The sequence below is a fragment of the Magnolia sinica genome, chromosome 13, assembly GCF_029962835.1.
Source record: "Magnolia sinica isolate HGM2019 chromosome 13, MsV1, whole genome shotgun sequence".
Classification (NCBI taxonomy): Eukaryota; Viridiplantae; Streptophyta; class Magnoliopsida; order Magnoliales; family Magnoliaceae; genus Magnolia; species Magnolia sinica.
The window spans coordinates 12,843,821-12,859,037 of record NC_080585.1 but is presented as its reverse complement, the minus strand read 5'-3'; the positions used below and the strand labels follow the sequence as shown (position 1 = coordinate 12,859,037).

The 15,217-nt window shown below is 40.8% G+C and overlaps 1 protein-coding gene across 3 annotated transcripts; it reads left to right on the top strand.

The window, feature by feature from the left end:
- Positions 1-1,314: 1,314 nt before the first annotated feature.
- Positions 1,315-12,961, top strand: LOC131222861 (ABC transporter C family member 8-like). Of its 3 annotated transcripts, none has more exons than XM_058218083.1 (12): positions 1,317-1,409; positions 1,957-3,896; positions 4,353-4,673; positions 5,229-5,315; positions 5,409-6,023; positions 6,561-6,725; positions 7,273-7,567; positions 7,938-8,152; positions 8,500-8,805; positions 11,102-11,165; positions 11,259-11,498; positions 12,511-12,961. In XM_058218083.1, the coding sequence occupies exons 1-12, from the start codon at positions 1,382-1,384 to the stop codon at positions 12,639-12,641; spliced, it is 4,407 nt and encodes a 1,468-aa protein (XP_058074066.1). In that variant the 5' UTR covers positions 1,317-1,381; the 3' UTR covers positions 12,642-12,961. The 3 variants fall into 3 exon arrangements, with proteins under 3 accessions (XP_058074068.1, XP_058074066.1, XP_058074067.1); XM_058218084.1 differs by having other exon boundaries at positions 1,338-1,494; XM_058218085.1 differs by lacking the exons at positions 11,102-11,165; positions 11,259-11,498 and having other exon boundaries at positions 1,315-1,409.
- The last annotated feature ends 2,256 nt before the right edge of the window (positions 12,962-15,217 follow it).

Sequence of the window (15,217 nt, the reverse complement as noted above, 5' to 3'; positions counted from 1 at the left end):
ATATGTCATCCAAACCGTTTATGAGGTCATTCCCACTAGGATGAAGTGAAAACCCGAAAATTTATCTTGACAGGTAACTTTTGTGGCCATAAAAACGTTTCATCGGTGGTCACTGAATTTCTACTGTTTTCTCTAGCGTGGATCACCTGAGTTTTGGATCCATCGAATTTTCCGTTGAATGTCCTAAAATGACCTCCAAAAACGGATGGACGGAGTGGATTCTAAAAAACATGACAGTGGTCCCACCTGCATCCCTGTGACGAGCTTTCCGCGCAAGGCTTTCGCAGGAAACCTGCGTCCCAGGAAAACTCTGTTTGTCACAAGCATAGGAGCCAGACTCGTCGAACAGACGCCACGGTGTACACGGTGTACTTAGCAGATAAGGTCGTTAAAGTAAGGTTCCCATTTCATTGCAAAAATCCCGCCTCGGATTTCGACTGTGAATGCTCACGAAAAGCCCCGTGGGCCCCACCATGTCGTATGTGTTTTATCCACGCCGTCCATCCATACTTACCGATCACTTTAGGGTATGAGTCCCAAAATGATGGAGATCCAAAGCTCAAGTAGACCACAGAGTAGGGATTTAACACTCGCCATTAAAAACTTCTAGATGGCTGCAGACATTTTGGACCAATCTGATATTTGTGTTTTCCCATCATCCAGGTTAATGTGACTTAATGAACAGGTTGGATGGAAAATAAACATAACGGTGGGCCCTGGGATGCTTTCAATGGTGGCATCATTATTCCCTCTTCTTCTAAGGTGTGATTCACTAGAGCTCTCGATTTAACTCAATTTTGGGTAAAGGCCCTAAATTAATTAGTAAAAATTGGATGCACGGCGTGGATAAAATACATACGTCATGGTGGGGCCCACAAAGATTTTCCAGCAGCGATGTCGGTATAGGAGTGGTGACTACCGAATCCGAGCCCCTGTTCGTCCGCTGTCGGCTAGAATTTGAATGTACAGTTCCGGTGACTCGTTTCCGCCCGTACCCATCGTGTGTAACAGAGAGAGAGAGAGAGAGAATAGCATTATAAAATAAGAGGCACGTGTGAGAGATCTGATCCATTATTATATTGGCCCACCAGATGATCAGCAGGCTAAAAAGGCAGGTGGGTCCAACTCATCAAATCGTTTGAGCTTCTGGTTTGCATGTGAAAAGGTCACATGCAATGGCCGCAGCCTGCAGCTGATCTTTCCTCCAAGAAAAAAAAGACATCATTTACACGGCACATGCACATGCTAGCTGACAAAACATCTCTCTATATTTGCAGGATCGAACTAAACAGAGCACCGTCTCTCTCTCTCTCTCTCTCTCTCTCTCTCTCTCTCTCTCTCCATTTGTAAATGCTTCTCGCTCTCCCTTGTCCAGTCGTAGATGCCTCTCTCTCTCTCCTCGTCACTTCGTACGTACTTGCTTCTCTCTCTCTCAAAGTCCGATAGACGTAAAAATCATTTCTAGAAGCATGTTTTCCTTTGAGAGATTACAAGGTACCCTTTCCTCGTTGCTTGATATGGCTGATACTTTCATCATCTTTTTCTCAGCTTTTTTTTTTTTTTTTTGCAAGTCTTGTTTTCTGATTTCATATATGTTCTATGATATTTTTTTTTTATTTTTTCATCTTTTTTTATTTTTTTGGTGCTTTGGTGTGGTGAGGACTGAGGACTATGGAGTGTTTCGAGTTTCTCTTTTCTTTTTTTTTTGGATATGATATATGATGTTTCTCTTGTGAATTATTTTCTCCTTCTTGTCACTGAGTGGTTTTTCTTTTTTTCCTTTCTTTGACATTATATCTTTTAATTTCTTTCATTTTCTGGTTTTCTTGTTTTGGTACTGGAATGCAATTTTCAGCTCTCTCATTTGCTTCCCTTTTGTGAATTATCTGTAATTGGAGATTGGTTCATTGTATTTATTTCTCCTTTTTGTCTTCTTTCTTTTGTATGGAATTGCAGGTGGGTTTCAGTGGATTTGTGAGGGGGGATTTGATTTGGCTTCTTCATGCATTCACAGAAATGCAATTAATGTTTTGAATCTTCTCTTCATCTTTGCTTTATTTGTTCTTTTCCTAGTGACTTCTATTAGGAGATACAATGTTAATGGAAACAGAACAAGGGATTGGGTTTTTTGGGTTGTTTCAGCTTGTAGTTTTGTTACTGGCATAGCGTATTTTGGTTCTGGTTTATGGGGTCTTTTGAAGAGAAATGACGGTTTTATACCATGGAATTCTGTGAGTTACCTCATCAATGGGTTTGTTTGGACAGTCTTGGCGGTTTCCTTATATGTACAGAGGACTAAGTTGGAGAGAATTTTGACTTTGGTTTGGTGGGTGGTTTTCTCTCTTCTGGTTACTGCCCTGAATTTGGAAATTCTATTGAAAAAACATAGTCTAAAGATCCTCGACATTGTATCATGGCTTGTGAACTTGTCACTCCTCTTCTGTGCTTTCCGACTCTTCAGAGTTCTGGCTTCACAGAACACACAAAACCACACCTTATCCCAACCCTTGCTAATCGACGAAGACAAAAACAAAATGGGATCAGAGAAAATGTGTTTCGTTACCCGTTTGGTGTTTTCTTGGATAAACCCTTTACTCCGTTTGGGCTACTCGAAGCCATTGACCTTTGATGATGTCCCACCTTTAGAATGGGAAGATGAAGCACGTTTGGCGTACCAGGAATTTGCTCGAGAATGGGAACATCAAAGAAAGCAAAGCTCGAATGCTACTAATTTAGTTCTTCGAGTGTTAGCTAAGTGTTACATGAGAGAAATGATAGTGGTTGGGTTCCTTGCATTGCTTAGAACTCTCGCCGTCGTAGCTGCCCCGCTGTTATTATATGCGTTTGTGCGGTATTCTGCCAATGAAGATGGGAAACTCTATGAGGGCCTTTTACTAGTAGGATGTCTGGTCATAATCAAAATTGTGGAGTCCTTCTCACAACGGCACTGGTTTTTTGCTGCAAGGAGGTATGGTATGCGGATGCGATCAGCCCTAATGGTTGCCGTCATTCAGAAGGTCCTTAAGCTTTCTAGTTTGGGTAGGAGAACTCATTCAACTGGCGAGGTTGTGAATTACATTGCCGTCGACGCGTACCGTCTAGGAGAGTTCCCATGGTGGTTTCACACAGCATGGACCCTACCATTGCAGCTGGTTCTCGCCATCGGCGTGCTGTTTGGGACTGTTGGATTGGGGGCGCTTCCCGGCTTGGTCCTTCTCATCTGCTGTGTACTTATAAATGTCCCATTTGCGAAGATTTTACAGGATTGCCGTTCGCGATTCATGCGGGCCCAAGATGAACGACTTAGAGCGACTTCCGAAGTCCTGAACAATATGAAGATCATCAAATTACATTTTTGGGAAGAAAAATTCAAGAACAAGATCGAAACTCTCCGCGATGTTGAATTTAAATTTTTGGCGGAGTCACAAATCAAGAAGTCATATGGGACCGTATTGTACTGGATGTCTCCCATCTTCGTTTCATCGGTGGTCTTCGCAGGCTGTGCGGTTCTGAAAAGTGCACCTTTAAATGCCAGTACATTTTTCACAGTCCTTGCGACGATGCGGGTGATGTCGGAACCTGGGAAAATACTGCCTGAAGCTCTGTCAGTGATGATCCAGGTTAAGGTCTCGTTGGACCGTCTTGATGCATTTTTGCTGGATGATGAGCTCAAAGAAGATGATGTGAAGAGGTTACCATTACAGAATTCGAATTCCAGTGTTAGAATACACAAAGGAGTGTTTGGATGGAATCCAGATGCAGCTGTTCCAACATTGAAATTTGTATGTTTGGAAATAAGCAGAGGGCAAAAAATAGCGATTTGCGGTCCGGTTGGTTCTGGAAAATCGTCACTCCTATATGCATTGCTGGGTGAAATACCCAAAATCTCTGGATCTGTAAGTCACAAATCAGTCTTTTAAGCTTAGGCTGTGATTTTCAGTTTGTACTAATGGGACCATGGTTCATTGATCTAAATGGGAAGATCCTAGTCATCCAACCTTTTGGCCCTTCTTCAGTTGAATATGTACCATCGCTGCACATCTTTCCTTAATGGGACTGTCCAATTGGGGAGATTTTTGGGCATAATCTATACAGGGTGGGGACTGAACCAATCTGGGTCACTGGACCATGGACCCAACTGGTCCAAACTGTATAACCAAGGATAAAATTCATATCCCCAGGGAGGTCATATAATTCCTAATCATGTAAAGGGTGTGTTTGGTTGCACCAAATATCATGATATTTCATGCTTAATCAGTCCAATTTGGTGCAAAATATCATGAAATTTCATGATATATGGTGCAGCGAAACACACCCTAAAGTAGTAAAAGCTAATTCCTTGATGCATTTAGGTTGAAGTCTTCGGGTCGATTGCCTATGTCTCCCAAACAGCTTGGATCCAAAGTGGGACAGTTCGTGATAATATACTCTACGGAAAGCAGATGGATGAAAACAGATACAAGGAGGCGATAAGAGTATGTGCTCTGGATAAGGACGTCGATAGTTTTGACCATGGTGACCTTACGGAGATTGGACAGAGAGGGCTTAACTTGAGTGGAGGACAGAAGCAAAGGCTTCAACTTGCAAGAGCCGTCTATAATGATGCAGATATTTATCTCCTTGATGATCCTTTTAGTGCAGTCGATGCACAAACCGCGGGGATCCTTTTCAATGTAAGAAAATTTGATAAAACCTGTTGACTGGCTTACATAGACAAAAGCTCCCAAACAGCATACATGATACACACATCAGTACAACACATGGTGAAATTATAAGTTTTGTATGTTCTATCCATACAAGGGGCATACATGGTTCAGTGATTCAGACCATTGTTCCGATGGACTGCACTGTGAATTGGGGATGCCCCAAAATCTTCCAGACTCCTAGCCCCGGAATCTCTGGCCTTCTCTCCAGACTATGACTGCATTGTTTTCCTAAATTGTCTATTTGTTAGCCATTGATTGAAGGGCTAAGATCTTCCGAACCAGAAGGTCCTTGGGGCATCTCCCACCAATGGGGTCTAATAAATGGTCTAGATAATTGGACCATATACGCCACTTGTATGAATATTCATTTCTTGATGGATCACCACCTGGTAGTTCCTCTACATCCATACTCAGAAACATCCATGCGCATGCACACTCATTCATACACACATGCATGTACCTAAATAGGCACACCAATATACGTTCTCCATATGGTTATTGAATTGTGTTGATTGATTGCAGGATTGTGTCATGGCTGCTCTACAACAGAAAACTGTTATTCTAGTGACTCATCAAGTTGAATTCCTTGCAGAAGTTGATAAGATTCTGGTAATGCAGTTTAGTGGCTGTAACCCAATCTTTTCCTCATAAAAATGTCACGGTTACTGAACAAAATTAAGCTCAGATGCTTGCTTTTCCCAGGTTATGGAAGCTGGACACATAACTCAATCGGGAAGTTATGCCGAACTTTTGAAAGCCGGGACAGCATTCAAACAGCTTGTGACTGCTCATCATGATGCGATGACAGCATTTGATAATGTGAGCAAGGAACGAAAGGGCAAAGCCCAAAAGACAGATGGGGATCAATTGGAGTTAGGTGGACCACAGCCCTGGAATGAAAACAGTCAAGGGGAGATTTCAGTCAAGGGTCTGTCTGCCCAGCTAACAGAAGAAGAAGAGAAGGAGACTGGAAATGTTGGGTGGAAGCCATACATCGATTACATCCGCGTTTCCCGTGGATCTCTTCTGTTTGCTTCAGTTATATTCTCTCAATCTGCTTTTGTCATTCTTCAAGCTGCATCAACCTATTGGCTGGCAATAGCATCTCAAATTCCGCACATTGGCGCAGCCATTCTAATTGGAGTTTATACTGGAATTTCGACATTTAGTGGCGTCTTTGCGTATCTAAGGGTCTGGTTTGCCACCCATCTTGGACTCAAGGCTTCAAAAGCTTTCTTTTCGGGTTTAATGGATTCGGTGTTCAAAGCTCCAATGCTATTCTTTGATTCAACTCCTGTAGGGAGGATTTTAACCAGGGTTAGTCTACTTACAATCTTATTTGATCAATATACCACATGCATTGGTACCTAGATGCTTATATTAGGCGATTCATATAGAGACATTTGCATGCAAGACATGGATGGATGAACATTTTTAGCTGTATCTTTCATATTTATGAAGCGAAATTCAAGACATGGATGCACATAATGACCCATGTTTGCATCAGCTAACATGTATTTGGACGCTCAATTGAGTGGGATTCTCATTCAGTTCATTATAGAGGAAACGATGAGAGCGAGTGTGATACCATTTTAATTCACAAGGACAATCAAACCCTGAATTGCAATTACCGGCATCTCAAGTTGAACTTGAATATTGTAACTACACTTTGGGGGATATCCCCTCTTTGGTCATTTACTCTTCATTGAGTTTAATTATTGCAATCAGTTTGATTGAACAGCCAAATGCAGGCTTACTTGGAAATGGCCGAGTTGTTCAGCATCATGTTTGTTTCTGTATCCATATCCATACTTGGTTATTCATGTCACACAGTTAGTTTGAGTTTTCATGCAGGCATCTTCAGATTTGAGCGTGGTGGATTTTGACATACCTTACTCCATCGCTTTCGTAGCAACTGGTGCACTTGATGTGATATCAATCATATTGATTATGGCCACAGTGACATGGGAGGTTCTAATTGTGGCCATTCCCATCACTTTCATCGCAAGATATGTTCAGGTGAGTATGAATATTTAGGTTGTGTTTGGTGTGCCATTGAATTGAATTGTAATATTTTGTTCGACAAAGTGGAAATAACTAGATTGCAGTTGCCTTAGTCCTATAATGCAGAAGTACTCCTGAAATTGCAGCCATATTCCTTTTGAGTCGGACTTGAAAGTAATCTAATTGCAATTTGAAGCACAGTACTGAAATTGCAGCCATAATCCTTTTGGGTCAGACTTGAAAGTAATCTAATTCAATTTGAAGCACAACTACTTGATATGAATAGCATTGAAGGTAACTGCAATTTGGTGATTTCAACTTTTCGGCTGTGTTTGGTTGCACCAAATATCATGAAATTTCATGATACTTTGCACCAATTAGACTGATTAATCATGAAATATCATGATATTTGGTGCAACAAAACAGAGAATTATTGAACTAATTACTGCAATTCAATTCAATATTGCATCCAAATGCAGCACTAGTTTTCAATCTCTTCCATCGTTCAATCACCAGAGACAATTCAATAACTCATCAAGTCCTTTAATTAATCTGATTTAAGGAGTACTATCTAGCCTCTGCAAGGGAGCTAATACGGATTAATGGGATGACCAAAGCGCCTGTCATGAACTATGCAGCAGAGACATCACTTGGTGTGGTTACAATAAGAGCTTTCAATATGACGTCCAGGTTCTTCGAGAACAGCTTGAGACTAGTTGATTCCGATGCGACACTTTTCTTTCATATGAATGCAGCCATGGAATGGGTAATTTTACGAGTAGAGGCCCTCCAAAATCTGACCATATTCACTGCCGCTCTTCTCCTTGTTTTGCTTCCTCGAGGCACAATAGCACCGGGTAATTGCAAGTGAGGATGGTTTGTGGTTCGTTTGGGTACAGTATTCAAATGAATTGGAATAATTAGTTTGACAGAGAGACATGATCAAACGGCAATTACCTTAATATTCGTATTGACGAAGTAGGCCCCAAATTGCAATGATGTTACCTTCAATTTGGATTTATGAGTGCACTGCAATTCATGGGCTACTTATATACAAGAGAAAGCAGTTGCAATTTGTTCATTTCTATCTTTTCAACTAGTTATTGCAAAATTAGTTCAATCATGTATCCAGATGCATCCTTCATCCAATTGATTTTATTTTATCTTCTGTATACCTTATGCCACGTTTGGATTAAAACACTGAGTCCCTTCAAATGATATTTTCAGCATTCGTGGGGCTCTCTCTTTCCTACTCTCTGACGCTGACATTCTCCCAAGTGTTTCTAACACGATGGCACTGCAGCTTAGCCAACTTTATTGTATCAGTCGAACGGATAAAACAGTACATGCATATTCCATCAGAGCCTCCGGCTATCGTAGATGACATGAGACCACCCCATTCATGGCCCTTTAAAGGAAGAATAGATTTGCAGGACCTAAAAGTAAGTATGCAATACCAATGAGCCCCTATGGGTAGTCTGAATACCTACTAACTTCATTTAGTTGGGCTGTGTTTCTATACTCAAATCAGTTGAATAACATCGAAATGGCCTGCCTGTGTTTACCTATTATATTCACAATGAGAGAGTACGCCCCAAAAATGCATGGAATTGCAATTAGGGGTTTAAACATTGTTGTGAATTAAAAAGTGCCACCGCACCGGTCATTTCTTCCATTGAATTGGATTATTGCAAGGCAGCATAGTCAGCACCCAAGCATGCCATAACTCTGGAAATCTTGAATTCTCATGGAAAGTTTTCTTTTGTTTTTCTTTTTTGGACTTTTTCAGATAAGATATCGTCCAAATTCTCCTCTTGTGCTCAAGGGAATCACATGCACTTTTCAAGCAGGAAGCAGGGTGGGGGTAGTTGGGAGAACTGGAAGTGGAAAGACAACCCTGATAAGTGCTTTGTTCCGTCTTGTAGAACCTGTGAGCGGGAGAATTCTTATTGATGAGCTTGACATTTGCTCAATGGGTCTGAAGGATTTAAGAGTAAAGCTTAGTATAATTCCTCAAGAGCCGGCACTTTTCCGGGGAAGTGTTCGCAGTAACTTAGACCCATTAGGCCTTTACTCGGACCATGAAATATGGGAGGTGAGGAGAATTTGTTCTATCTTCCTTTTTTTTTTTTTGAAAGATGAATGAAATTTTATTAAAATGAACAAAGAGCCGAGGGCTAAAAGCAGGTGATCCTCTCGTCACTCCACCTTAGACCCATGAGGGGCACCAACAAAAACGGAGAAAAAACAACAAAACTCATAAAGGCCCTTACCAAGGAAAAATGAGATGGGTGATTTCTCTAATATCATCATGAAATATGGACAACACTTTGAATCTACTACTCGCCATAGCCCATAATACAGCCATAAAAGAGATTTTCTGCAACATAACTCAATCGGTGCTTTCTTGTCTTCCAAGATTCTTCCATTTCTTTCTTTCCAGATGCCCCACAAAATTGCGAAGGGGAACCTCTTCCAAGGCACCCTTTCTGAACTTATTCTTGTCTTGGAATTTTTATGCCGGTTTTGCCACTTTTTTTTTTTTTTCTTCTTTGCATCTTTGCCCAATTGTTTGGATTCATATTAGAAGTTATAGCATAAGTTTGGCGATGGCTGCCAACCTGACACAACCCTCCTTTATTCAGGTTGGGGACCAGCATGAGAGCATAAAACACCCACAGGCACAATGTAATAGACTATTACATAGGTTGATTACAATCAAGTGCTATCTAATAAGCTGTTACATAGGTTTATTACAATCAACAAGTTGATGATGATGATGATATTCACCCAATTATCATAAGAATCATGATCGCCGTTATCATATAAGCCTTACACCAACTACTTGAGGTCGGCTACACAAATCTTTTTCTGCCATTCCACTCTATCACGGACCATATCCTCAATTAAACCATAGGTCATCTAGTCTTTTCTTACTACCTCCATCCCCTTCCTCTTGGGCCTTACCTTTGCCCTTGTAGAGCCTTCAAGTTGAACCAACCCACTCCTAACCGGTGCAGTTCTCGTCTCCATTGCACATTGCTAAACCATGTAAATCTACTTTCCCCCATCTTATTACCTATTTGTGCTCTTCTAAGTTCCCTCAGATGCATGGCTGGTCTCATAGATGTCCCTATAAAATGTCATCTTCTTGGTATATGGTAATCATAAAACTCCAGAGGCAGATCTCCACTTCATCCACCCAGATCTAGTTCTAAGAGAAAACTCAATCTCTCTGCTCTCCAGAATTATTGATACCCAAAATATAAAACATGATCATTTTGGGGCACTTCTTGGTCAGTAATCTACTTCCTCATTTCCACTTCTATTGTCACTAAAATTTCATTCCGTGTGATTATTTGTCCAATTAATTTTAAAACCTTTAAATTCTAAAGCATCCATACATTGTTCTAGCTTTACATTTACACCATCCCTCATCTTGTTAATCAGAACTATGTCATCTGCAAAAAATATACACCACAGGACCTCTTCTTGCAAATGCCTTGTTGACTCGTCCATAACCAGTGCAAAAAGATGTGGGCTCAATGCCTACAATAATTGGAAACCCACTTGGTTCACCATTAGCAATCCTTGCATTTGTTTCCGCTCCCTCATACATATCATTGATAGTGTCAATATATCCTCTTGAAACTTCTTTCTTTCCCTGCACCCACCAGATTAACTCTTTAGAGACCCTATCTTATCCTTTCTCTAAGTCACTAAAGACCACATGGAGATCCTCCTCTCCGTATATTTCTCCATTGGTTGTCTTAGTAGGAAAATAGCCTCAATGGCCCAATTACTATTAAAAATAAAATAAAATAGAAGCATAAAAGAATGGGTATCAGCAAATCTGGTGAACACAACTTAATTCAACAACGAGTCATGCGTTCGAATATAGATGCTTCCACGCTCTCAGACTTCAACAAAGTGCTTAGTGATCTTGTGTCTAATTGATAATGCTACTGACATCTGTTGATTTGTATGGGTTGGTTCTGGTACCTTTTCTTTTTTCAAATTACGAAGAATTCCATAGTTCATTATAATAGAATATTTTGTACTTTGGGTGCCTTTTGATACTCAATTGAACTGAATTGCAATTCATTCAATTCAAAGTAAAGAGGAAACAGCCTCAGGGGGCCGCCCCATTATGTTTACTGACATTTGTAATTCAGTGCATTTCAAGTGGATATGAAGGAATAGTGTGAACAGAGTGGGCTGAGCCCATTTGGTTATTTACTCTTTATTGAAGTGAATCAAAGAAATTCAAATTGATCTAACATCCGAGCGGGACCTCAGAATTGTATAACCACATGAGAAAGCAAAACATAGGTTGTGCTCTTTTCTCTCATCTACTCCCACGCTTGACTTCTTTGAACTACTCATTACAGGCCTTAGAGAAGTGCCAATTAGCAACAACAATACGTAGTCTCCCCAACCATCTCGATTCTTCTGGTATGTTGTTTCTACCAACCATTTGTGAGATGAATGTCCAGTGAAGTTCGACTGAGCGAGAATTCACTCTTCTCCTTCTGTTTCAATCAACAGTGAGCGACGAAGGTGAGAATTGGAGTGCTGGGCAGCGCCAGCTTTTTTGCCTCGGTCGTGTCCTTCTCAAGAGAAACAGAATCCTAGTTTTAGATGAAGTGACCGCATCCATTGACTCTGCTACAGATGCTGTCCTTCAGAGAGTTATCAGACGGGAATTCTCAAGCTGCACAGTACTAACAGTAGCTCACAGAGTTCCTACGGTGACAGACAGCGACATGGTCATGGTTCTTTCCTATGGTATGCCACCTTCTTGGGGATCATTTGTTTAGAAACTAATATAAATTGATTTACATGAAGGAACTTGAGGGTTCTTGCTGTATCAGAATGTCAATTGTGTCCTGATGCATCCAGTGCGCACAAGTGGGGCCACTGGTTAGGTGATCAGAATTGCCAAACTGATGGTCCCTAAAAGTTCCAGATTGGAAAATTCTAGCCATCAGATTTGGCCTTTTTCTAGATCATTCCTGTATTTATTTCTTAGCTGTCTATTTTTAGCCACTTATTGAACGAATAGGATGTTTCAACTCGGAGATTTTTGGAGAATTTCCAATCCACGAAGGAATGCATCAAATACACAGTTTGGTTCATCTACCCATGGGCCTCACTTGCACTAACTGGCGCATCAGAACACCATTCATGCACAGGACTTCATAATCTCTCTTTTCATAAACATGTCATAAGGTACTGAACATGGTCTTCAAATTGGCAAGCTCGTTCCGTGTATACACCAAACCAAATGGTGATCAGGTTCAGGGCCAACAATCTTGTTGGCCCATGCCTTATCACTGTCCAATCATGATCCGGACTTAAGACTGGTGATACCCATGAAATGTCTGATTAACATTTTTTGTTCACCCCTACTTTCTCACATGTAAGCTGGCATAGAAGCTATGACATCAAGGTTGTGAAACTGAAACTAATCTATTTTTGTTATGGATTCTTCTAGGTGATATTTAACAGTATGAGATGGATAGGCTACCTAATAAACAATAGAAATTAACGAAAACGAACAGATCGACATTGTACCACAGCATAATACCATGAAAAAAGAAGAAATTAGCATTTTCTTGATTGATGTATATCGGCGCATGTCTCACGAGTGTCAGATGAGGAAGATTTTTTCAAGATTGAAAAATCCTTTCTAACTAGTAAATATATGGTATGCCACATGCTTGAGACATGCCACTGAAGAATGATCGGTTCAAACTAGTGAGTTTACATGACTAACTGTATCGATGGCGATTTGCAGGGAATCTTGTTGAATATGATAAGCCATCGAAGCTTATGGAAACCGACTCATCCTTTTCAAGACTTGTGGCTGAATACTGGTCCAACTGCAGGAGGAATTCCATACAGAAACCCAGGTACCTCCAGGAATAGGAGTGCAGAGGAAGGCATGCAGATTCCTTCCTAAGTATATGGAGTATTATCTTATTCTTTTACAGAAGATTCAAGAAGTCAATCTCAAATAGCTGAGACAAGCCTAGGAAGACGACAATGACACCAATAATAGAAGATTTGGCCCATGGGAATGATGGGATTGCATTTGAAGTGTGGGATAGAAACAACCACAATAATTATTCCCTCTCTACCAATGGCCATAGATACAAATGGAAGCCCTTTGTATATGTTGAATATTCTCATAACCGTGAAAGGTTCTGTAGCCCTTAAAAGTTATTTATTACCGGTAATTTATTGCACATGTTTAAAGATGGAGAATGGGTGGGCCAGTCTGTAGCCCTTAAAAGTTATTTATTACCGGTAATTTATTGCACATGTTGAAAGATGGAGATGGGTGGGCCCACAAGATCTGACGATCTACACGATTTTGGACCTCTAGAAAAGCCAAAGATGGACAGTGCGCCGCTAAATGTTCGCCTAACCATTACAGGAGCAGAGAGGATCTTATCACCCTTCTAATTCTACTGTTAAGATGATCCTGGATTATAATAAATGGTTTAGATCATATGTGGGATAGGCCAAATGGACAAATGGACTATATTCTCTCTCCGAAATCTGCCTATTTTCTCTCTAAATTCCCTCGTGGTTGGGATGCATTTACAGGGGATACCTCTCCGACAAGGAATTAGAGAAGGTTTTGAATGAGATAAAGCTTATGCCGGCTCTCTCTCATCTAAATTAGAAGTGTGTGTGTGTGTGTGTGTCAAGGAGTCAAAATGAGAGAGTGATTGCCACAAATGGCCCCACGGGCCCATATCTAACACAGTATGAAGGGTTTAACCCCCCTGCCAGAAATCTAATCTCTTTAAAAATACAAACTAATATCTAATGATATTTCTAAGCCCTAGATACCCAAGAGCACACTTCTATGTGCGGGATTTCTATCCCAAGAGGCAACTAGTGGAAATGGTTGTGGATAACACATTGCCACATTGCTAAACAGAGCCATAATTTTAGAATTTCCTGTGATAGGCGCTGAAAATGCCATCACCACAGATCTAGCCTCGTGTAAGAGTAACCCATCAATCCCACTAGATTTGGTATGCATCCGCCAAAAAGCTTCACCCTTAGCCAATAAGCACCACTCTTTTAAAGGAAATGGTATACTTTTGAACTCCCCCACCCATTGCTTCCAATTGCCCTGAAAATCTGAAAAGTTGACATTGGTGAATAGCTGCCCAAGAAATGAGATTACCATTAATTCACTGATGAATTTTCCCGATTGATGCTTCTAGACATTCAAAAATGCAACCTTTCCCACTCGATCTTAATCTCCCAGCAAACTGAGAAAGGAGACGTCGTCCATAGAATTTTACTCGTCTTTAAACTTCCCATCTGGATATCTTGTCAAGCAACTTATCTTTGAATACCAATGGAACTCCCAAGGATGATAGAATTATATCTTGTCAAGCAACTTGTCTTTGAATACCCATGGAACTCCAAAGGTGGCCCCCACCTTACTTCTCACCATAGCTTTCAAACACAATTTTTGAGATTGGTAGTTGTTTTCCATGTACAACCAAACACTACATGAATCAAAACATGTATTTAAGCCCTACATCATATATGATCCAAACACCAAAGTGAATAGCTCACTCCCATGGCATTAAGAGACAATCCACGGACAAGTGCATTTATTGCAAAAAAACAATTCCATCCCACTTAATACCATCTAATTCCATGCGCCAAACACCCCCTAGAATTATAGAATAATTCTACCATATATTAGGCGAGAACGAGGCACAATTTTGCCCACACAATTAGTTTTGAAAGACTGGTGAACTTTGGGATTTAAACGCACATAGAAGGAATATCCATAGGTGAGGGTATTAAGAGAATTTGAAAATTGTGTGTGCTTATGAACGAATGGCCCATAGATCTTACCCACTCCATGTGAAGAGTGGTGCCGAGTTTTATGTGATTTTTTATGCTGAGTTGGTCACACAGTCTCCCTTTTTTGCATGTACTAGGCTGCTTCTTCTGCAACAATTGGAGAGTAACCAACCTCTACAACTGTTTCCTGTGGGGCCAGCTGGGTGTTTGTATGGCATCCAACATGTCCATCAGGGCCGCCCCACCAAGAAAATGGGATGCCCCAAAAATCAGGCCAATCAAGAAAATGAGATGCCCTAAAAATCAGGCCAATCAACCATCATCTCCACTTGTATTTGGAGGTTGTCCATTGTTTTTCACAGTGTGGCCCACCTAATGATTGGGTTGGCATGATTTTTGAGGCATCACATTTTCATGCTGTTCACAGATGCCATACCCACACCCCAAGTTCCCAACACCACACAACAGTAGTAGGGGTCAGGTTCTTGTAGAGGAAATAGCCCATATAAATAAAAGGCCACAGACCAAGATATTTCACTAAATAATTACTAATATGGTGGTTACATGAAGTCTATGCACCTGCAACATGCATTTGCTATCTTCCCAAAAAAGAAAAGCCTGCATACCATGAGTTTTTTCTCCCGTTGGTCAGATCCCCTTGA